We start from the raw sequence: 24,146 nt of genomic DNA, 5'->3' as shown, positions 1-24,146 counted from the left end.
CCAGTGACGGCCACATGACGTTTCCATTCTCTAAACGGGGGCCAGGGTCAGTTTGAAACAGAAAAAGTGTGACGATCGTAAGGGTGTCTAAATGTAAACATTTATTGTTTCCCAGAAAGCTACAGATAACCAAATATACATAACCCGATCTGATATTAAATAATACTCATTGGGTTCTTTACCAAAAAAAAATTAAAAATAATGATAACAATCAGCAAATATTTAATAAAACTATTTTTGAAATCAATAAAAAAAACCTCTCTGGGTTCTTCACATTAAAAGTCAGGAAATATATAGTAACACAGTCTGTTGAGCTAACAGTCCACTTTTCAGCTTTGAGAGTTTGCTCGCATCTGCCCTTGCAAGCCATCATATTTCTCTTTATAATGTGATTCATAATTTCAGTGTAGACTGTACTCTTTGAATACCGCCACCATCTATTGACAGATGAGACAAACAGTCATTTATTTATGTTGAACAAAAACATACTTGTTTGTTCTGCAGGTTAAATACCCTGCATTCTGAATCAATTTTTCTCTTCCCTAACCTTTTTGTCATTTTTCCGTTCCGTGTCATGTTCAAATTCTATGACTGGGGCAAAGTGAGATTGCAGTAGAAAAGGTTGGCTCACATTTTAATTCAAATAAGCGTTATTGAGGTGAATAAACAATTCTAGGGATTCCGTTGGGCAGACCCACTTCATCCCAGTTTTCCACTAGTCCAGTGCTTCCATTAGTCTCGATCACGGGGTCAGGCTAAAAAGAAATAATAATGCAAAAACAAAAAAAAGTGCCTCTCTCTAGTATCATTCAGGGGCCAGGTCAAATGCGTGGGCAGGCCAGGTCCGGCCCCCGTGCCGTCGTCTGGGGACCCCTGCTCTAGTTTCTCCGTTGGTCATCAAAGTCACTGCAGTGGTCATCATTGTGCTCTCTCTTTTCCGCATAGTGAACCATCTATGCGGCCCTTGGTATCACTATAACCCAGTAAGCTCTTCTCTCTCAGGGTGGTGATTTTCATCATTAGCAACTGGGTCTTTGTTAGGAACTCTGTAAAACACATTAATAAGGGTTAGGTATTATTGTGAACTAATTTGAAATAGGAAAAAAAATCTAGAGCAATGCTTCAAACCAAGTACATGTTAATTTCGTGCAACACAACTACAAAGATAAATGTATTTCTGTGTTGCAAATAAATATTTTCTCTAATGTGTATAGATGGTACTTCATGAAAGTTTACTTCATTCAGTCATTTTGTGGTTCTTTTGCATTACTTTTACTTCATAGAAACGTATAATGTAATCAAGTTTTCATTTGTTTCCTGAGTTATTTGTTTCATAAACAGGTATGAGGCAATTGTTTAATCAGACAGAGTTTCCTGGGAGACGCAAACATTTTGGATATAATAAATCTACAAAATCTCCTAGAGGATATGAAAGAGGTGACTGGGGACATGTAAGTCTGGATGTCCTAAGGAGACAAAACATGCATGAAGTTTAAAGTTAAATGACCTAGAATAGAAATTAGTCAAATATCCTTTCAAAGAGTTTTTGCCGTAAAATTGTGATAACCCAGTTATAATTGTTACTCCATTTGTCTAAACTATTTAAGTTTGAAGATCTAATATCAATTAAACTTCAGCAGCAACTGAATTAGACAATTAAAATTTATATTTCTTTAAACCTAAAGAAAATATGAAACACATTGGACTATTTGCTGTAATGCACCATTTGTCAATTAATGTTTTCTTCAAAATAACTGAATAACTTTTTGTGTGATAGCTTTTTTAAATTCTCTTTTTGATTCACATGGCTTTCTGTAGAAGACTTAAGTCCAAGTCTCTCATTTGTCTGAGAAGCAACTCATGTAAGGTATTTAGTCTTAAGTCTCTAGCAACAAATTTATGTCAAATCTCATGTCCCATATTTATGTACACTTTGCATAAAATCTGGATTCCAGAGAAGTGAAAAGGTCCATTCAAAATTTGAACCGACCACATAATTTAGGAATTACTGCAGGAAACTGGTAATGTCTTGTTGTCAACCAAGCATTTGGTATAAAAAAGTTGAAAATTAAAATGTGCAAAGATGCACATTCTAAAATTGTGGAAACTCCTTATTTCTCATTAAATGTACAAAGGTTTAAGTGAGTGAATTGATTTTTAACATTACCCCATCACATAAGCCTCCTCAGGTTGCTTTTTTTTTCTCCAGTAGCAGCAAAGGATGATGATAGCCGGTAAAATCAAAAAGGCAGCAACTCCACAAATGATTCCTGCAATACTGTTCATGCTCATGGGTGCTACAAGATCGAAGGACATTTAGAGTCAAGGAACAAGAGACAAATATGAGTTATGCTGCAAAGAAGTATGTCCTAAAATAAAATTCAAAAGACCACATACGTGACAAAATCGAGAGCGTGACGTTGCTTGAAGCAGAGCCACCTATGTTGGTGGATGTGCAGATGTAGATTCCCGACGTCTCTTTGGTGACATCAAAAAGACTCAAAAAACCTCCGTCTGCGAAGCACAAAAGGGAACATGTAAGTATTTTTAAATGTTGCTTTATTTTCATGTTTTCAAGAAAAAAATTAAGTAAAACATTGTGTTAAACTATTTCTAATTTTGATTGTTTGGAAATTGCATTTTATTAAGTTTTTTAAGCAACAAACACAACTACAATATGAAAATCAGTCTAAAATACAGACTAAACCAGAGTCCATGTTTGTATTGATATGAAAAACAAGTTGGTGTCAATGATGTTTACATTTTGTCAATAGTGTTGAAATTCAGAGCAAATATCATACAAAGCATTGTGTCATACAGAGCGTTTTTCTTTTCTTCCTCATAACTTTTCTGTGGTGAAACAATGCTGTCATGCAGGTTAGGGACATGTGAGGTTCCCTAAAACTGCCCAGTCTGACAAAGAAGTGACTGCTTTTCACAAACAGTAAGCTCCAATGTTAGCAAAGTGCCAATTTCACCATAATCACAGTCGTAGTTGTTCCAGAGAGGTATGTATCCATTCTTCTCCACCACTTACTGACAGTAGATTTGGGGTCTAGAGGACGAAGATTGTTCAGAACATCATAACTTTCCCACTTGTATGTGGGAGAGGGAGAAGCTTCCTCAGACACACAGGTGAGATTGATGTTCTGGCCGTACTCAGGCTTTCCCTGCACATTGAGGATGGGCTTGGTTGGAGGCACTTAGGAAATGGAACAAAAACAAAACAGGTTATTTAGGAATCAAGTGACTAGAGTCAGTTTGGTACAACACATCAGTATTAACGTATAATCTTTTTGGAGATTCCTAAAGTAAAGCAAATAATTGTTAAACCAACGCAATGGTATGTCTGATCATTCCAAAAAATATAAAATATTGTCCTTTTTTTTAAACTTTATTATGCCATTATCATGTCCTATAATTGATGTATATTCAGTTGTGATTATTGTAATTAACATTTTCCTTTGCCAAAAGTCTGTACTGTGTTTTATTATACATTTAATTCATAAAATATATTTATAAATGTATAAAATATATTTTTTAATCCCATATCTCCCACCAACCAATTGTCTCTGTGAATGTAAAAATACTTACCCAAAACCACCACATTTGTTGTAGCAGCCGTGTTCCCTGTAGTATCCCCTCGAACCTGGACACGGCACTCATAGAGCATGCTATCCTCTAGTTTGAGGAATTTGAGCAGAAGATTAGCCTGGCCTGTCTGGACACTTGCCTCAATGGAAAATCGCGTAGGATCAAAATCTGTTGGCAAATCAAAGCTTTTGTCGGGATAATAGTAGGTAAGGATTACCACCTGTTGGAAAAAAAAAAAATCAAAATTAGAATAAAACATTTATGTCCATGTGTACTTATATTATTTTAATACTGACATCATCAGCATCAGGTTGGTTAGGCCTCCTAGACCAGGTGATAACTGCAGATTTTGGGTTTTGGACCGTTGTTTTAAATGTGCAGGGTATTGTAGCATTGCCTCCTCTGGGAACGTCATACGCTTTCTGAAGAATACTTACAGTAAGTGCTTCAACATTTAACCACACTGTAAGGACAAAACACAAAAAAGTCATTAATAACTATAGGGCAAATTGATTTCAAGCAATGATTCAAATGCTATGCTTAAGATTATAAAAATAAATAAAAGAAGAAAAACCTGAATAGGCCTAGTTTTTGTCCATTTGGTTCTACATTACATTAAAACAGAAAATGTGTGGTGTAAAATCCACATTTAGTTAATTTGTCCAAAAATGAATAATTTTAGAAAAAGCAAACCACATAAAACAAAGGGAGGGGGGGGGGGGGGGTCTTTGTCCAAGTGCTGCCACACCTGTCCACCAATCACTGAGCCTGCCGTTGCACCGGTGAGTCATTGGTTCCGCCCATCTACGTGTTTCTGCTTGTCCTTTCCTTTCATAGAGTCACAAAACCTCCGTTGGATTCTCTTTAATCTAGCACAAAAATTCTCAGTGACAATAAAAAAAAAACTGGATAAATGTGTTGGAACACGCACAGGTACTTGACTGTATTGGATGTAGTTTTTCCTCAGAGTATAAAAAGGAAGTGAGCGTTATGGGATTTCTGTGGAAGTCAGTGTTTTTTTTTAACTGGTTTGACAAGATATATAAACAGATGCACACAACACAGTAGAAAACTACAGAGCCAGGTGTTAGTGTTACACTTCCTGTAAACTATTCACAGACTTTAAAAATAAAGAAATAATATATCCTTTAATGAATTAATCTTATCTTTACATTTGTAATTTTGGTTGAATGTTTTCTTCAAAACACTATCTAACAATATGCTAAAAGTAGTAGGCGTCCGTTTGTAGTTTATTTCACCACAAACACCTGCTAAGTACAAGTATGGCACATGGACCACCATGTAGTATTGGAAGTATACTAACTGAATATTTCTTAGGCCTAGAGAGGCCTGTGATATGTTGACGTGTTACTGCAAAATAACAAAAAAAAAAAACAGTTCCACAACTTCATGTGCTTCACTGAAGGAAGAGTCTCTTGTTTATGACGGTTGGTGAAATATGGTTGCAATTCTGTGAGGTGGTATGCAAAACGACTGTCGCGAGTACGGATGTGAAGCACTTTGAACTTGGCAATTTATTTTGATGTAGAAAAACAACAGTCTGTTGAACTTTAAGGAACTAAAATTTGAATGCATTTGCCATTAATTATTATACACTTGATTATCTTGAAATCAATACTAGAAATCTGGAAAACTTCAGCTGCACTGTTCAGTACCAGGTATTTATCTCTGATTCACACTAGTTCAATTGATAGTCTGGATCCATTTTAGGTCAGTAGATTGGATCGTTCAACATGAACCAATATCAACTATGAATCGGTCGGCAACCACAAATTATGATATGAATCAAAGTCAAAACGAATTGTTACACTCCTAGTCACAAGTATTAGATGGCTACTATTCTCAAGCAATACTTTTAGTGCTGTTTATTTTTAATATTTATTTTTTGGTTTAACTATGTTCTGTATCTATAAGGTTGGGAGATTTAAAAGCATAACATATTTCTGTTATCTATTGCACATTCACTATCAAATTGTCATGACTAGTAGACAAGACAGACCCAGACGCTGGAACCCGGAAGGAGAACACAGGTAAGTAAGTTGGTAAGTAATAGGGTTTATTTTGATCCGGTGTAGAATTCATGGTGTGGCTGGAGATCGTGGCGTGTTCAGGATTCGTGGCGTGACTGGAGGTCTTGGCGTTTTCAGGATTCGTAGCATGGCTGGAGTTCTTGACGTGGTTAAGAGTTCTCAGGAGTTTCAGGAACGTAGCGGCTGCTCATGGAGACATCTGACTCGGGTGACACTCGTGGTTTTGAAGTCCTGAGGCAGGAGAACAAAGTTAGCGAGGAGCCAAAACATTGGAGCAAGACATAGACTCAAAAGACCAGACTAAGCACAATCGGGGCAACAAACTAGCAATGAATGCTGGAGCTGGATTACTCCTTATGAAGGAGAGCTGCCAGAGGCACCATGACACACATACAGCATTGTTCAATTGTAGCTTATAGCTGAGGACTTATCACTTTACTCTAACCTACAAAAAAAGGCTTAAAAGCACCAAACTCCACACAGAAACGATCTAGCTTTGAACCAGGACTTTCTTGCTCTGAGGCAAGAGTGCTAAAAAAGGCACTAACTTTTTAGTTTGTTGTCCTTTGTTATATTATTAATGGCAATACTGATATCAGCAGCAGCATCAGTAAATAAACATGTTTTTACCCATACTTTTAAAATGAAGACTTGTTTTTCACAGATTTTTTTGTGATGTGTATTTCCAAATTCATCAGGCTCACTCTGGTGTTTAAACATTATTCCTGTATAATTCCTACAACCTTATTCTGTGTATGGCCACAACAAAACTAAACTAAAAAATTGTAAAAAATTGGGGTTAAAAGTCACCAGCCAGTGGTGCTATGTGCAAAGATTTGGAGAAAACAGGTGAGGAGAAATGAAAAAAACAAAGCTATAACTTTACAAAAATATAAAACTTTTTGTCATCTCTAGAAAAACACCTGTATTTTTTATTATTATTAATTTTTTATTCTATCTGTATAGTTGTTTGCTGTAAAAACTCTTTTAAAGATGAGGTTAAAGATTATCAGGATTTTTGTTTGATATATTTAAGAACCTTTATAATAATGCATACAACTTTGGGAATTTCTTGCAAAATCAATCCAATGCTGCATTTTGTTGTGTCTTCCAAAGCCAAACATTTTTTTTCCAAAGATTGCAGAGTTTTATGTTTGAACAGTAAAAAGCTTAATTTGTTAGATCGCACCGAAAGAGTCACAGTATTTCCTTTTTATTTCTTTAGGTTAAAAAAAATTGTTTATGAAAAGATTAAAGTTCTTCATTGTAATTTAATTAGGTCTTTCTCATCTGTAAGGTGTGGAATAATCCTTTCCATAGATTCTTCTCTAAATGGATCCCTTGCTTCCCTGGCTTTTTACCTTACTTGCACATTCAGAGCCCACAGCATATATGAGCTTTCACTTTAATATAAAACATGAATTCTGGCAGTTCCTGGAAAAAAAAATTCAATAGCCAGATTAGACATGTTTTTGTATTTGTGGATTAAAACACCTGGCTGGATGAGAAGTCACTCCTGTTGCTTTGTCTGTGCCTGTGTAATCTCAGCTGAATGGCTGCTTTAGCAAGTCAGTAAGAGGTTTTTTTGCGGATTATTTCTTTTCTTGACCACTGGCTGATGGAACAGCAGTCCTTTCTCTGCTGACATGCCTGTGGAGTCTCTTTATTCTGCAGCAGCCAGAGGTCTGTGACTGTCTAGGAAGGAATCCATCTATACTGAGTGTTTGTCAAAAGCAGAGAGGTGCAAGAGACAAATGGAAGGAATCTGCAAAGGCACAACAGCTCTATGAGTGACACATAGATGGCTGGAGAGGCTTCTTAAAGTATCTGAAGGGTTTGAATGATATCTGCAGTCTATAGCAAACATACTTAAACTTCTCACACATTTCTGAACTTCTCATGTAATTATACCCTTTTTAAAAAAAGAAATTTTTGCTAAAGAATAGGTTGAATAGTTAGCACATCACTATAAACCCTAGCGAGTTGACTGAACTTAAAAATTATTTTGTAACAGATTACACAACAATTTTTAAGTTATGTTATTAAAATAATTAAGTTTACATTTATTAAAATTTACATTTTCAGTTGGCTTAAATTTGTTTTATTTAATTTTACAAATATTAAGATTCCTAAACTTATAAAAAAGATATTAGTTACTCAAAGTTTTTTTTAAATATTTTCCAACTAGAAAAAATGCTTTAACTAACTATATTTTTATAATATTACTCAACTCATAAAACATGTAAGTGCACTCAAAGTTATTTTATAAATTTTCTAACTCAAACTAAATATGTAGCATTGAAAACATTTAAAATTCTTCAGCTTAAAATGTTTGAACTTGAAATGTTTTCTAGACAGAGGTATTGATACTGCCCCACTACAAATTGTTATAAGCTTACATTGATAAATACCAACAAACATGAAATCCACACAATATTGATTGCTTAATACACTTTTTTAAATTGCTCTTTTTTTTAAATGCAGAAATTTCAAGAGAAAGAAGAAACAATCAGTGCAATAAAACTGCTTTGTACAAAAAGTGTTGGTTTTGTAGTGTATGGCAGAAAAAGCAAATGATCACAACAAAAATACTTGCATAACACTCAAACCAATAAATAGTCCATTCTGGGAGACTCACTCAACGAAACATTCTTCAGTGTCAATAAAAGTCCTTTCAGTGGTTTGCTGGCCTCAAGGCACATGGCAGCGTTCGGAAGAAATGTGAAGGCAAGTTCAAGTTTTTTGGGGTACTGTAGGTTCAGAGCATAGATAGATCTGAAGAGTACAAGAAATGAGTCAGAGTATGTTAATAAAAGACAAGTCCTGAATATTATTATTCCTATATTCGACCCTAAACTACAACATCAGCTGGCTGTCGGTCTACCGGCCAGCCAGCTGCCCCAATGCAGGCTTGACAAGGAAAGAGCTCCGCAACGGAGCTAGTAGGAGCTATGTCCGGTGAATCTTATGGCAAAGCAGCAAGCTTAGGTACCATAAATCTTATAATATTTTTCTTATATTCATTGAGACAATACTAAATTGATCATTCTTGTTTTTCTATTTCCTTTCTTGAACGAATAAATGTGACCTCATTTCGAGGGAACGGAATATTATTTTGTGCGAACAAGATATTAATTTGTGGGAACAAGATATTAATCTGTGGGAACGAGATATATTTTAATTTTTTAATGTCAGGACACGGGCTCCGTAAATTTGAAAAAAAAATGTTGAAAGAGCTTGATACTTTATAGTTGAATCAACTACAAAATGACATTTAAGTTGTGTAACCTTAATAGTTATGAGCCAGTACAACTGTTTGTGTTTACAGTATTCATTGCTGCATTATGACGACTTTTCTTAGTCAATAGGAACAAGACCATCATGTTTTTATGAGATAATAGTTTTCCTTTTTAGTTAAAACTACCACATTAACTATTGGTAGATATTTGGAAACAATGACTGACAGAATTAAAGCCTGTTATTCAGAGATTATTAATGTGATTTTTCTCCTTTTTTAGTTAACTTTTGAGTTAGAGCTTGAAGTAGAATGTTGTTTGAGCTGCAGTTTCCAGAGATCAGCACTTTGACAGTTTAAAAATACAGTCCAATGACAAGCAAGTATGTTTTATAAGGTGATAGGTTATAACAAAAATATGAATCTTTCTTTTAAATGTTATATTGAGAAATATTTGTCTTTAGCCCTTTTAACTGTATAGAAATGGGTCTGCAACCCTCAACAACCCTCAATGTATTCAAGTACATTTCTCACTGTTAACAACTAAGTAGGAGTCACAAAATCTGAATGATTGCCATTTATGTCAGTGGGACTATGATATATAAACTATTGTTTTTTTGTTGTTGTTTTTTTGCATAAATATAACACAACCATAAGGAGAATTTTATTTCCACAACACAGAAAAGGATTTTGACACGGGTTCACACGATGTTCTTCCAAAATAAAAGACTCCATGTCCCACAGAGGATCACTTCAATGTAGCCAAAGTTAGATTAGGTGTGGTGTAGTAAATGAATTTGGGCACAATTCCACATTAATCTTTTACTGTGTGAGTTTACGCGCAGCTTGAAGTCCCTCTCATGCGATGATGCGCATGCGACAAGTTTTCTCTCACCTGTTGTTTAATTGGTTTATGTTCATATTGAAGTTATTCCAAATTTTAAGCATAAAACACATTCCTGTTTGATTTCACAAACATCATAACGTCTTGGTTTGACGTTGGGACAGATGGAGCATCTCTCTGCTCCGGTGCGTCGCGCAACGTCACTCCTCTCCACAGCTCAGCACCAGAAATGTGGAGCACCGGCGTGGCCATTGCGTCCATTTACGGTGTAATCAGTGTTTTGGGGCTCGTCGGCAACATTACTCTTATCAAGACGTTTTGTTCATCTAAATCCGCCCGCAATGTGCCAAATCTGTTCATGTCGAGCCTTGCGCTCGGGGATGTGCTGCTGCTGGTGACCTGCGCTCCGGTTGATGCGAGCCGTTACCTGTCAGATGAGTGGCTGTTCGGGAGAGTGGGCTGTAAAGTCATCCCGTTTATTCAGCTCACGTCGGTCGGGGTGTCTGTTTTCACGCTCACGGCCCTCTCTGCAGACAGGTAAGCTTTTTGTTCAATGATTATTTCATTTTTACTGAAAACCAAAGGAGCAGGATGATGGAGCATGAAAATAATCCAAATCTGATTTAAAATGAAGAAAGGATATGGCCTTTATTAAATTGCAGTGTCCAGCAAAAACATAATTTTTTTGGAACAGTGGAGTGCCATTTAGTTCCAAGTAAAACCAATCAACTTTGGAAGAAACAACATTAGCAGTTCCTCTTCATTAAAATGATAAACAATGACTTTCTTAAAAAAAATAATGAAATAATTGCCAGGAAAACAGGTAAATGAGGCAGCTGGGAAATCACGTGTGTAAAACTTAATTTACAGAACATCATACACGTGGTTGATTTAGAGGAAAATCCAGAAGTTGTTCTGATGTGCTCTTGTCTCTACCCATTTTTGCCACCTCCCTGTGCCCCCCCAGGCTGGCACTGACTCCTAGATAACCTGCTCAGTAAGCCACGCCTGCTAATTTTAGAGAAGAGGCTATTTTAAATGAAATATTTCCCTGACTCTCATCCACTTTTAACTCTCAGAGCATAACAAAAGTTCTGGTTCCTGTGATTTAAAATATAAAATCCAAACTCTCATCCTTTTGGCAATCTGACGTAGGTTTTCTTGGAGTTGTTAGGAATTTTTTTCAGTATTGTATTTTTCTGAGGAAAAATATAATGTTCCTGGAAGTTCCTTAAGCCATTCTTTTAGCTTGAAAGGTCACACCCCTCACTTGTCTCCACATCCCCACATCTTTTTTTAACCCTAGACCACTTTCATTATAAAAAGTTACACCATCACTTTTGTTGTGTAATTTTTACCTGATATAATATACCCATTTTATTTTTTAACAGTGTTGTGAGTAACAAAATGAAAAAAATGGACTTTCCTAAATAACATGCTAAAAATAACGGAAAAATTAGGAATTTGAGAACAAAAAATTCCTAAAAAAATAATAAAATTATACTAGAAACTTGGTCTTTGGTCCACCCATTCCTGGGACATGTTAGACTTCCCTGGTGAAGCACAGACTTGACACACAACATATTAAAATTCATGTATATAGTTTTGCTCTCGGTGATAGTGGGTTAAGCTGTCCTTATACTTGCTGTGTTCTTTTGAGTTAGTTAACCCCTTGATATCTGAATTTATTTACCACTATGACAAAAAAATCACTTATGTTTTTGCTTTAGACGCTAATTTAAAGTAATTTTGGAACAGAGGTGGTTTGATGCACATTTGCATCAATAGGTGTCAATGGGTCAACTTTGCAGCTATCCGTCTCCTGTCTTGATATCCATGTTTTAATCTTACACAATATTTTGTAATTTCCTTTTTATCTCATGTTTAAAGTAACTATTTTGTGAGGTGAGAGCCAACCAATCAGCCTGCATTCTTTGAACCTTTATAATAACATTAAATGCAAAGGAACTATTAATTAATTAATAAATGACAGTAAAGCTTTATCTTATCTTAATTACATGTTTTTTGCATTGGGATACTTTTTATTTCTTCACATAGAACATAAATATCTCTAAATAAATGTGTAATCAAAATGACTGTAAATTTAATATTTGAAGACCAAAAATATAAGAAATGTAGTATCTAAAGAAAAAAGCTTTTGTCAACATTAAATCTGGGTTCATATGAAATGTTACATATTTTTCACTATTAAATGCTGACTGTAAAGTTCTAAATTTAAATCATGTGAAGAGGGAAATAACATAGTTATTTTCTTCTAAACTACAAGCCACTGTGGTTTTGGTTGGAAAAATAAATATATTTTTACTTCTGGTTTGGCCCTTGAGGTTTTAAAGATCATGTACACAAGACTACAACAGCTTATAACCTGATGTAGCCAATCACGATCATAAAATCGTACACACTGTTTTTAGAAAGTGCCGGAGGCCACATATTATTCATTTTATAACAGGGGCCTGCGGGCCAGTGGAAATTTGAATGAAGGTGTAAATTGGCCCATGGGCCGGACTTTGGACATGCTTGATCTATGTGCACTTTGTCATTCAGCGTGGGACTATTTTATGCTGTCCTGAGGAATGAAGCCTGCTGTAACTTGCCGGATGCAGCAGCACATACTCACATACATACACTCATAAATTACATTTTCTTACTTCTTTTATGACCAGTGCCTCCTCCTCCTGTCAGACCAGTCTTTTGTGGCAGTTAAGAGGTCCTGATTTCAGCTGCTTCAGCCTCATAGGATCCATGTTTTTCTTTTCTTCATGCACTTTACTACCTGTAAAATTCATGTGCTGATCTTCTCTGAGGAACATTTTCTAAAAGTCCTTTAGGATCATGGCTTTTTCACCATAGATTGTGGATTTTATGTTTCTAAATGCACAGTTTAGCAGAGCTCAAACTCTCTTAATTAGGTGTTTCTTTCTAAACTTCTATATATTTATGAGAATCCTCTTAGCTTTGCTTTTGGGGCTTTTTTTGTGTATCAGATGTCTTCTGAACATTTGTGTAAATCATTGGTTGGTTCACATTTTTTGTATTCTGCCACAGCTCTGGCTTACTATTTTGTTTCGTGACTCTGATATTACTCAGATATTCTTGATCTTTGTTTTGCACAAGACTCATTCCTGCAAGTTTTATTGCCAAAATATTTTAAGCTGTAAAGTCAGGCAAAAACCTTCTTACTTGGGAAGACTTTCAATAGAGGAGAGTGATGTGTGACTGCACTGTTTGATTTCCATAAACTGCAAAAGAAATGGGTTATGAATACTTCTGAATTATGTCCCTAAGCACAGGATTTACTAAAATGGTTTTCGTGAAAGAAGAAAATTGTGACCCATATCTTCTTAAAATCCCAACGCAATTGTTTGTAGTTTACCTGCTGATCATGTGAAAAGCAGGTGCACCAAATGACTAAAGCCAAACCTGTTCCTATTTCTGAGACCCACACTTTATGACAATAATTTAGATTGAAAAAATATTAAAGTGCTGTTTTAATGAGTTTTGAAACAGTTTTTTGTCATCTTTTGGTGAGTGCCTGTTTGACCATTCAAATGGTTTAAAGGCAGCAGTTCTTGTAACTGCAATCATGGAAGTTTATATCTCTGAACTGCATGCAAAGATGGGGCTCATGTTCTCCTGCACACCCAGGAAGTGTTGACCATTTTATGAAGTTGTATCTGCTGATGGGACTGTTCTTCCACACTCATGGTCAGAAGGTGGAGAAAAACCCCAACAGAGGGTGAAACTAAAGAAAAAAACAACGATAAATAAATATTATATCAACAACCATGAAAATAAACATTAGAGTGTAAGTTTTACTCTGCATAGCGGATGTTTTTTTAGATTTGTTATTTATTACGGTTGTCCTAATTGACTTTTAGCCGTTGTGGAGTCTCCATGATTTGAGTGGTGTTGCCAAGATACTGTTGCCATCTTGCGGTTTAATGTGAATTCTATTTTTGGACCCATTTGTGTTACTTTTCATTATTGATTTTTTTTTTCATTTGTACAATCAACAAATTGCCTGAATTTCCATCTGTGCCACTTATTAGTGATTTTGTCACTTGAAGTTCTGTCTCGACAGTCTTTGCCATTAATGGTCCAACTGTAGTCCCGAGTTACATGAACTGCATTAAGCCATGATGATATTTTTTTACTAGTCTTCTTTCCATTGGAGCTACCAGAAAAGAGACCTAGCTGAAGACCAAAGAGGAAGTTCATGGATGTAGTGAAGGACATGAGAGCAGTTGATGAGAGTCAAGAGGATGCAGAGGATAGAGCTGGATGGAGGCAGATGATTCGCTGAGGCAACCCTTGAAAGGAGCAGTCAAAGGACAAAGAAGAGTCAGACACAGACAGAAAGAGAAAATGGAAAAATTAAAACACATTTTTAACCATTTTTTAGGACTTCAGCTTTAAACAAAACAAAGCAGTCCATATTTTCCTTCTGCCTTTAGGCATGTTTTACAGCTTTACTAGAAGAATAAAGGATACCCCAATAAGACAAGGCATTCAGTCTCTGAAGCATGTTCTTGATCATTTTTTGGATCAAAAATTGAAAATATATTTTTTGACAATGTAGGCCTAAAGTTCCTTTGTGTAGTTTGTTTATCCCCAGAAGTTATTGCATTACAGATGTACATTAAATGTTGTCTGGTGGATCCAGTGGCTGAAAACATTGTAATTTAAGATACAGATACAATCAATCTGTGTGTGGCTGCTGCAAAATTTGTTGACATAGAAATATGAAATATGACAGACACTGCTTTGATTATGGTATTTATTTATTTATTTATTTTTTTTACTTGTCCTGTCCAACAGCTGGGCAAACAGATGGGAGCTGAAAACCTCTTGTGTTGGACATATTTTACCTTAACAACAGGGGTTATGAATTTTCTGACCAACCAGAGGCATGTCTGAATAAACCCCTTTTGTAATCGAGGCCAAACTTTATTCATTTTAATCGTATTTGAAAATCTTTGGTGTTGAACCGGACGGAAAAGGAAAGAAGGGAAGAAGAGAGAGGGATGTTAGAGAGGGGGTGATAGAAGGGTGATTATAGAGGGGGGGGGGGGTAAAACCATGAAGCAGCATAAAGCCACAAGTTACTAGATGTTTATGATTACGGTAAGGTTCAGATGTAATACAAATCTCAAAGGGGCGGGGCTTGTCCACACACACACTCAAATTTTATAAACACAGCTGTTAACTGCAAACATGTCTGCATGTCAACATGTACACAATACAAATATTGTTCACACACGCATACTTATGCCTTCAAACCAACTAGTGTGAAATATTTCATTCAATCAAGCTAAATATTAGTGCAAAGGTGAGCTAACACCTGTGGTGAGTGTTTATGTTCTTCTAAAATGGATGATGGAATGCGAAAAGAAGAAGGGAGAGCGCTCCAGCCATTCCCACACCAAGACCCCCGCCGCAGCAGCCGTGGCAGCCAGAACTCCCCAATGCCACAAGGCAGCAGGGAGAGAGCAACCGCCCCCGGGGTGGCCACGCCCACCACCCAGGCCAGGGCCAGTAGGACTGCCACGGGGGCCCCCAGAGCCAGAGAGCAGGGAGGCATGGGGGGACAGAGAGCCTAGCCCCAGCTCAACCAGGAGAGCACCCCCCCCCCCCCCCCCCCCCCCCGCGCCAGAGCCCAACGCCGGGCCCCACCCCGCCCCAACCCCAGGTACGAGCTAGGACCCCCCAAGGGAGACCCGCTCCGTGCTCCAGGCAGCCACCCACCCGGCCCACGGCTGGTCCAGGAAGGAGCAAGGCAGGGGCCAGCCATCCCCGCTGAGGAGGAGGACACCCAGGAGAAAAGGGGACCCACCAGGGGTAATGTAAACATGGCCGGACCAGGCTCGGCCACAGTTGGAAATTTGGCGAGGCCCGGCACTCAGGGGCAAGGACCAGAACCCACACCACAGGGAAACGGACACCCCCAGCTCAGGTGTGATGTGATCCCCGGCTTCTGGCCTTGCCAGAGAGTTCAGGGATCCCTCTCCCTGCGTGGAGAGAGGGCCGCCGAGGCCAGCACCCAGGAGACACGGCGTCTCGGCGAGACGCGCCGTTGCCAAGGGCCCAGTACCCCCAACCAGGGATGGGGTAGGGGACAGATGGTCCAAGGTCCCACCTTCCTTGCGAAATGCGTGTGTGTGTTTGTGAGGGTGTTTGTGTGCATGTGTGTGTGTTTATGTTGGAATGTATATTTTGAGGAGTGAAGGGTGTGTGTACTAAAGGGGTGCAGTTAAAATTGGCGGGTAGGGCACTGAGGGGTCATCTCCTGATTGCTCACAGTGATGTCCCCTCACCCTCCCCACCAAGGGGCCCTAAGCGTCTGAGGTGCAGTTAAAATTGGCGGGTAGGGCGCTAGGAGGACATCTGCTGCTTGCTGGCAGTGATGTCCAAGCACCCCCCTGCCAAGGGCCCTACATGTCTAAGGTGCAAATAAAACCGAGAGAGGGGGCGGCCCATTCCATACGGCAACCATGGGAGGGGGACCACTGCCAAGTAACCCCCCCCCCCCCCCCCCAAGGCGCATCGCAGGCAGAACCCCCCACCCTCTCACCCCAATATGAGATTATATGAGGAAGGGGGTAAATTTGGGACATCTGGTAGACTGTCCCCCGGTGGTCACACAGCCCCCCCCCCAAGGTCCCCTCAGCCCAGGGGTCCCATCCCCTGAGGCGCCGACACCCCAGGCCCCACACCACCCACCCCACACAGAGAGAGAGGAGCAAGAAAGCCCCCCCCTCGGAGCAAGTCCAGGCCCCCGCCCCCAGGCGCCGGCCCTGGGAGAGCTCTGGTCAGGCCTCGACGAGACTGAGGCAGCCAACCAGCCGGGGCGACCGCTGATTGCCTCAGCGGAGACATTTTTTGGTTTATGAGAATGTCTGGGTTGTTCCAGATGGGTGTCATTTTGCACAGTTGAATTGATGATTTTGATATTTTAAGAAATTCCCACCATGCTGTTAAAGTGGCATTTATATTAATACTTCGGAAACAGTCCTGTTTTTTTTAATGTTTGGCTAATAAACGGTTGATCTGACAGGTTGATCTTCCCACATAACGCCTGTTCCAAGTCTAACTATGAGTTGGTTTCTGGGTCATTTTTTAACCATTTTAAGATGTATTGTAATATATTTGCAAGAAAAGTACTTGTGGAAGTTAGGCAATTCCAAGCCTCCACAGCTTTTTGCAGATTTTAAAGTTTTTAAACTAATTCTTGGGGGTTTATTGTTCCATAAAAAGGTTGATATGGATGAGTCTAATGTTTTGAACCATTTTAGTGGCGGTTGTGTGGGAATCATTGAAAAGAGATAATTAACTTTAGGTAAGATTTTCATTTTAACCGTGGCTACGTTGCCCATAAGGGACAGAGGCAGGTTGACCCAGCGAGTTAGATCGTCCTGTATGCTTTTCAGTAATGGGGTGTAATTTAGCTGCACCAGTTCTAAAAATTTGGGGGAAATATAAATACCTAGATATTTGATATTGCCCGATCTGACTGGTATTGTGAGTCTTTGCTCCTCATGACTGTTCAGTGGTAATAAAACAGATTTATTCCAATTAATGGAGTAGTGGAGGAGAATTCCTTAATGATTGTTGCTGTTTCATTTACAGAATGTGATTTACTTAAAAACAGTAATATGTCATCTGCATAGAGACTAATTTTGTGATGGCTGTGTTTGGTTTTAATTCCTTTAATGCTCTCATTCTGTCTTATTGCTGCAGCTAGAGGCTCAATAAATATAGCAAAAAGAGTGAGGGGAGAGTGAGCAACCCTGTCTGGTTCCTTTTCCGAGAAAAATCCTGTTGGAAGTCTGTTTATTAGTTCTGACTGATGCATTGGGATTGTGATATAAAATTTTAATCCAATTGACTAATGATTCTCCAAACCCAAACTTATGGAGGGCAGCAATAAGGAACTTCCAATTTACTCTTTCAAAAGCTTTTTCAGCATCCAGCGATAGTACGGTCATTTCCTGGTTTTAATGGTGGCAAAGTCTATTATGTTAACAAGTCTGCGGACATTGTCATCCGAGTGTCTGGCTTTAATGAATCCAGTTTGATCGAAGTGAATTATCTGAGGAGTGACTTTTTCCATTCTTTGTGCTAGTGCTTTGCAAATAATTTTTACATCTGCATTGATTAAAGAAATGGGGCGATAGCTTGAAAGACTCGTGGGATCTTTGTCTGGTTTTAGAAGAAGGATAAAGTTGGCTGAGTTCACGTTAGGTGGTAGTGATTGGCTTTCATTGATAAATGTGACAGTTTTATAAAAGATACAGATGCAATCAATCTGTGTGTGGGTGCTGCAAATTTGTTGATATAGAAATATGAAATATGACAGATAGACATTGCTTTGATTATGGTATTTTCTCCATATACTCTGTGATTAACTCTTTTGTTATAAAATAAGTTAGGTTTTAGGTAGATTAACAGGCTTTTTCGTCAACCCAATTTATGAAACACAAGGTTTAACAATTTTGATGTTGAACATTTTAGAAATGTAGAATTGTTCTTGTATGTGGCCTGTCTGCAAAATACAAAGAGGTAAATAATTGAGTGAATAAATTATGAGTAAATTGATATATGCAACTGCCGTCTATCAGTTTTGCCCCATAATACTGGGTGATAGGTGTGTCTTTATGGCAGCTCAGTTGTGTCAGATAAAAACATCATCCATAAGGATGGATCATTCTCATCCTCATGGGCTCTGTCGCCTAGCATTAAAGTATAGCAGAACCAAAAGGAGCATAACAGTGGAACCCTAAGTGATCAAAGCGTGCGATGCATAAAAACTGATCCATTTGGCCTCGCAAGCAGGACTGAGAGACAAAATTAGAGTTTCATTGTGCAGCCATAAGTTTCATTCATCTACAAGGGGCTGAAAGAGCACCTCAGTCAATCTTTTGTCTCACCCTTGTGAAAACTATTGTGGCTGGTCAAGGACGTGATTAGTGCAGGACCAAAGGGGGGGTTGTGATGCTGAACAAGAGAAAAGTGTGTAGTATGACACAGAGCATCTGTCACTGCAGCAGAGAAACAGTCTGTAAAAACTCCATCTGTGTTTATTTTTTATTTCTTTTTAAGAGGGAACTGTTAAATGACACATTCTGAAAGCCTGTGTGAATGATGTTCACTAAATTGTTAGGTGATGCCCTCGGCTAATTTGACCTGCATAGGCCTGCAGCACTGATATGGAGCAGGTAAAAATACGGTTAAGCTGGAAACTGACGTTGCAACGAGGCGACAAGAACACACATGCTTAGCTTCACACCACTTCACTATTCAGCTAATGAGCCAGCCATGTTTGTATGTCTCTTTCTACATTTGTCCATTACAGGTACAGGGCCATAGTGAAACCCTTGGACATCCAAACTTCTGTCACCACAGCCAGCATCATCCTGCGGGCGGCCTCCATTTGGGTCTTCTCTTTGATTCTGGCCATTCCTGAGGCTGTGTATTCTGACCTCCACACCTTTAACATCCCCTCCACGAATGAGAGCTTTGTCACCTGCGCTCCCTATCCCCATGCTGGAAAACTGCACCCTCAAATACACTCCATGGCCTCCTTTCTCATTTTCTATGTCATCCCCCTGCTGGTAATATCCATGTACTACACTGTCATTGCACAAAGCCTTATAAAGAGCGCGTCAACTCTTCCTGTGGAGGGAAATGTGCACATGAGACGTCAGGTTAGTGCAAAATTTACATCAGGCAGTCCTTTTTAAGCTGTGCAAACTACATGAATGATTGTAGGTGACAATTCTAACAAATCTAACAGGTGATGTTTTCATTTCTTAGTTCTGGGGCTGGAAAAATTGAGTTAAGATCATTGACTATACTAGAGAAATGGACTGAGTAACCCCTCCCCCTGCATGCTCAAAACAGGAAGTACCGTTGGTTCCAAAGAAGCCAAAATCCCTTAGATATCATTAATCAAAATCAGTTATTATTCAGTCATATTTATCTGTCAGAATAACTATTCTTACTGTGATTTTTTTTAACATATTCTTTTACATGTTCTTGCTAACCCTAATTTTTTTTTAACAAAGTTTTTTCTAAATTGCAAGATTTTCTAAGCTATAAACTGACCGATCAGATTCCTCCAAAAAGCGTGTGGTGCCCGCTGGCCCCCACCTCTTACATTCAAAATGTTTGATTGACAGATTCACCCTAGCCCCCTTTCAGTGGAACTTTAAACACGCTCACTCTGGATTGGTGAGAGTTGTTGCCTTAGAAACGTTGACTCAGATCAATCACTGTTTACTGGTTCCAACACGGTGGTGTTTGTATTGCAAAAAGAAGACGACAGAATTGGCTTTATTTTGCTGGAAGTAAACCATTTTCTTTGGGTGACATCACTCTCTCTCGGTCCAATTCTCATAAACAGTCAGTGATTGAGATAGTCATCTGCAGCAAAACTGAAGCCGAATCATGATGTGGATGTGGGGTTTTCATTGAGGAGCAACCAAAAAATAAAAATAACATCTTTATGTGTGCAACCCTTCTTGGTGGTCGTCGCCACATTAAGTCTTTTCAACCTTTGCATGGTCTTAGTGTCAACAATCTTCTTCATTACCTTTTGTAAACTCACAGATTTGTGGAAAGCTGTGCAGATATTCCTTGAAAAGATGTCAGTTCAATGTGGCCTAGTTTTGATGTTACAAACAATTGTTCAACCTAAGTTTGTCACTTACCTTCTTTCCAATATTTATTCAAACCAGAGCCTTTAGTTTTTTAACATGCAGAATCCATTTATTACTTTTTCTATGAGTATTTTTACAACTACAGCTTTTTTCGTGTATACCACAAAAGAGTTCAGTGGAAACTAACACTAAAGCCATTTGCTTTTATTTTTAATGGAGAAAACAACACATTCAGTGCTTGTTTCTTCTTCTCATTTGAAGATGTTCTTTTCACACCCACAGATTGAATCAAGGAAGCGTCTGGCTAAGACAGTCCTGGTGTTTGTTGGTCTCTTTGCCATTTGTTGGCTTCCCAGTCACATCATCTACTTGTATCGTTCCTACCATTATTCACAGGTAACAACAGAAGAAAATCTTTGTATTTTATGTGTGCTTGGATAAATGCAACACCCGACATGCCTGACTTTATCATGAATAAGGAAAAAGGTAGTGACAAAAACTGTGAACCCCTAATGAGTTAACATTAATTAGATTGGCATTTAAAACTGATTCTTCATCTCCTTACCCATTGTCTTGTTGTCAGGTGGACACCTCCATGGTTCATTTTGTATGCAGCGTCGGGGCTCGGATTCTGGCTTTCACCAACTCCTGCATCAACCCATTTGCCCTTTACCTACTCAGTGAGACCTTCAAGAGGCAGTTTAACCAGCAGCTGTGCTGCTGCTGTCATTGGATCCTCAAACACTCCCCACGGAGCCAGACGCATTTTAACATACGTGTGACCTCCATCCACAGCACGCATCACTCCATAGCCAGCCTGACCACAGTTAATGGCAAGCAGATCTACCAGGAAGACAGTGTGTAAAGTCTAGTATGGACTGCACATGTCCATATTTCTGCTCACAACATCGTTTAATGTTGTCAAAAAAATACATGTCCCAGCAAAAGATTTTTGACATGAAGATGGCGTTGTTTATTTCTGAAGTGATTGTTAAAGTGTGTAAAAGATTTTCACTAATGTCAGTTTGTATTTTCAGGCTGCTTTATGTATAGGCTTTAAAAAATCTATGCTGCTTTTTTTAACCTATAGCTTTATTGACCTAAACACTTGTTGGTGTGTGCTATAGTAACTGGTTTGCAGTTCAAAACGGTGTAGTTTGGTGCTCACGCATATAGATAAAAACAACGATGGTAGTAATAAATGGTAAAAGTTATCATAGCAATGAGTTTGGCAACGTTTTCAGAGTGTTCCACACTGTGTTTTTTAAAGTCCTTAAATATTTAACTCTCCTCTGTGTGGCTTCTTGTTTGTTACATTTATTGGTTTTAACTGCATTAAAATTGATGAAATTTGTGTTTAGGTTTGAAAATTCTAGATAAGATTTTAAATGTTTACTAAATGTACTTTCAAGTCATGTGACATGCTTAATGTGAAACAAAACATAGCCTTTCTCCTTCTTTGCCTTTCAACCCACATAAGGGGTCTTCAAGTGAAACATCTACTTCCATCTAACCCTCTCCTCTGCATCCTCCTCACTCACATCAACTCCTTTCATGTCCTCCTTGAATACATCCATCCATCCTTTTCATTCCTGGTAGCTCCAACCTCAGCATCCTTGGACCACACAATCACTGTTAATCCCCTCAACGTGTCCAAACAAAGAAAGAAACCTATTATGTTCAGTTTTCAGTTTCTTGTTTCCTGTTTGTAAGATGATAACTGCAGGCAAACATTGCCAAAAAAATCAGTTATTGAATGTCTGAATTAGTAAAGATTTTTTGTACCAATTCTTTCTGCTGTACTTCCTGTTATTTACAAATGGACTTGACGACAGTTAAAATATTGGTGAAAAAAAAAACTGAATATAAATTGAGAAATAGGATTCTAAAAATGTCCTGAACACCTGATTCCCTTACAATTTAAATGAAATCAAAATTATATTTGAAAAGTATGATAGTATGATAAACAATAATGTAGTAGTCCTGTTTTACTCAATGACTGCTCAAAAAGCTGTTTTCCATTATTCTTCATTAGAATACTTTTTCCTTTTTTTGCTGTACATGTTTGAAGTTTAAATTTTTTTTTGACTGAATTATTTATGTTTTTGACATAGGTCTTTCCAAATTCAATGATGAGTGTTGAGATTATTAATTCTGTGTGTTGAGCATTGATGTGTTACAGACTTTGTCAACTGTTGTTGCACCTGTGGTGTATTTTCAGTGGTGTGTTTAATCACCAAGCAAAATCTTTTGCTTTCTGTTTCATTCCAAGTCTTTAAACTCTATGTCACCCCAGACTTTGTTCTCTCTTTAAATCTAGGATTAAAACAAAAAAATAAAAAATAAACTGAAAATGTTGACTTCATGCCGTGTCTTTCTGAAGCAAAGCAGCAGTTTCACAGCCATGTTTGCCTCCATTGGCAATGCCCACAGCTTCTTCATCAGGGGATGTTTATCTGCATGGCAAGCTTCTTTTTTTATTTGAGTTCCTACAGTTGGTAAAATGCAGCTCAACATGATACGGTGATTAAACCAGCAGCTCAGAGAAAATCCAACCAGTTTCACTCAGGAACTCGTGTAACATTATCAGCACCTGCTCCTACTTTTTGTATCATTTGTGCTTCAGTCTTATCCCCTCATGCCAGCCCTCATGCAGGCTCTATATCTTTGTGTGTCCTTTTGAAGACTGCTTTTAAGATTAAAAACTGTTGGAAAAGGAATACTGTGAGTGGAGCTGTTAGTAAAGTTCACCACAGTTTAATCACTTTCTAACCAAGAATTAAATCGACTAAGCACTAAAAATGTGACTTTCAAGTTTTTTTTTTTTAGATTATTTCTTTGTAATCTATAATGCTGTCATCTATTCAAACATTCTAGAAAGTGAACATTGAAGGACTATAAATGTATCTGCTTGCCTGTAGTTGATGTTGTTCCTAAAACTCTCTCTCTCCCTCTCCCTTTCTCTCCCTCTCTCTCTCTCCTTTTCTCTCTCTACATATATATACTGTATAAATATTTAAGTATAATAAAACAGAATACATGAAAACAGTATTGAATAACAAATAAAAATAAAATAATGAATAAAAAAATCAATTGAACAACATTTGCAATTCTTTATTATAAAAAAAATGTGTCTAAACGCTTTCCAGTTGCAGCATACATTACAACAACATTACTGATACAGATAAAAATATCTCTTTCAATTATTTCAACCTTTATGCCAGACATAAAGTTGCCCCTCAGAGAGTAAATACCAGATTTTGCTGTGCAGTGGTGAACAAGATGACAATCATCCACTAAGACAATGTTTTAGAGCCACACGAAAGATATTTTAGTTCACTGGATAGAATGGAGGAGAAATACACGTCATGTGCTTTGCTAATTGTCTTACAGCAACAGTGTGGTATTTTAAGCCCTTGACATGGGAGGGTGTTTATCTATTTATATATAGCAAACTGCATCTGCATTTAGGAATAAAAAATAGCAAGCTTACGAAGACAAAAATAATTAAAGCTACAAGTAGCATTTAGCGGGCCCGAGCACGTGCCACCGCCTGGCACGAGCGACCGCCCCGTGAGCAACGCCCTGCTCGAGCCATTCTCGTCGTTTTTTCTTGTCCATTCTGGAGCTCCAAGATAATGTTAATATGACAGCAGCCTGTGGGGGGGGGGGGGGGGGGGGGGAACTATAATCTGTTGCCTTAAAGGACAAAGACTTTTGCATATAGCATGAAAAAAATTCTT

General features: G+C 38.2%; 2 protein-coding genes and 1 long non-coding RNA gene across 3 annotated transcripts in view; 1 reads left to right on the top strand and 2 right to left on the bottom strand.

Annotated features, from left to right (window-relative positions):
- LOC105357762 (cell surface A33 antigen) overlaps positions 1-4,057 on the bottom strand; it is a 64,183-nt gene extending 60,126 nt beyond the window's left edge. Inside the window, exons 1-3 of the mRNA XM_078944312.1 lie at positions 3,891-4,057; positions 3,595-3,814; positions 3,038-3,202 (exon numbers count right to left, since the gene is read on the bottom strand). Of these exons, the coding sequence (XP_078800438.1) occupies positions 3,038-3,202; positions 3,595-3,673 (244 nt within the window). The 5' untranslated portion in view covers positions 3,674-3,814; positions 3,891-4,057. The remainder of the gene's footprint in view (positions 1-3,037; positions 3,203-3,594; positions 3,815-3,890) is intronic.
- On the bottom strand, positions 79-2,444 carry LOC110013759 (uncharacterized). Its single transcript, XR_002872949.2, has 2 exons — positions 2,168-2,444; positions 79-1,046 (listed from the first exon to the last, which is right to left on the bottom strand). It is a non-coding gene; the product is annotated as an uncharacterized LOC110013759 (long non-coding RNA).
- Positions 4,058-9,829: 5,772 nt separating the features above from the next.
- LOC101159797 (gastrin-releasing peptide receptor-like) lies at positions 9,830-23,235 on the top strand. The gene is made up of 4 exons (XM_023953343.2): positions 9,830-10,261; positions 19,098-19,449; positions 20,686-20,799; positions 20,987-23,235. Exons 1-4 carry the CDS (start codon positions 9,954-9,956, stop codon positions 21,266-21,268), a joined length of 1,056 nt encoding a protein of 351 aa, XP_023809111.1. The 5' UTR covers positions 9,830-9,953; the 3' UTR covers positions 21,269-23,235.
- Positions 23,236-24,146: the final 911 nt, after the last annotated feature.

This window comes from Oryzias latipes, chromosome 3, assembly GCF_053564925.1.
Source record: "Oryzias latipes strain Hd-rR chromosome 3, Olatipes_Hd-rR_3.1".
In the NCBI taxonomy this organism is placed as follows: domain Eukaryota; kingdom Metazoa; phylum Chordata; class Actinopteri; order Beloniformes; family Adrianichthyidae; genus Oryzias; species Oryzias latipes.
The sequence above is the reverse complement of the archived record's forward strand: the minus strand, read 5'-3'. Positions and strand labels throughout refer to the sequence as shown.

Excerpts from the sequence above, each read along its gene's own strand:
- LOC101159797 (XM_023953343.2), top strand. The coding sequence starts at position 9,954 with ATGTGGAGCACCGGCGTGGCCATTGCGTCCATTTACGGTGTAATCAGT. Across the intron at positions 19,450-20,685 it reads ATGTGCACATGAGACGTCAG|ATTGAATCAAGGAAGCGTCT; the intron begins GTTAGTGCAAAA and ends TCACACCCACAG. Across the intron at positions 20,800-20,986 it reads GTTCCTACCATTATTCACAG|GTGGACACCTCCATGGTTCA; the intron begins GTAACAACAGAA and ends TCTTGTTGTCAG.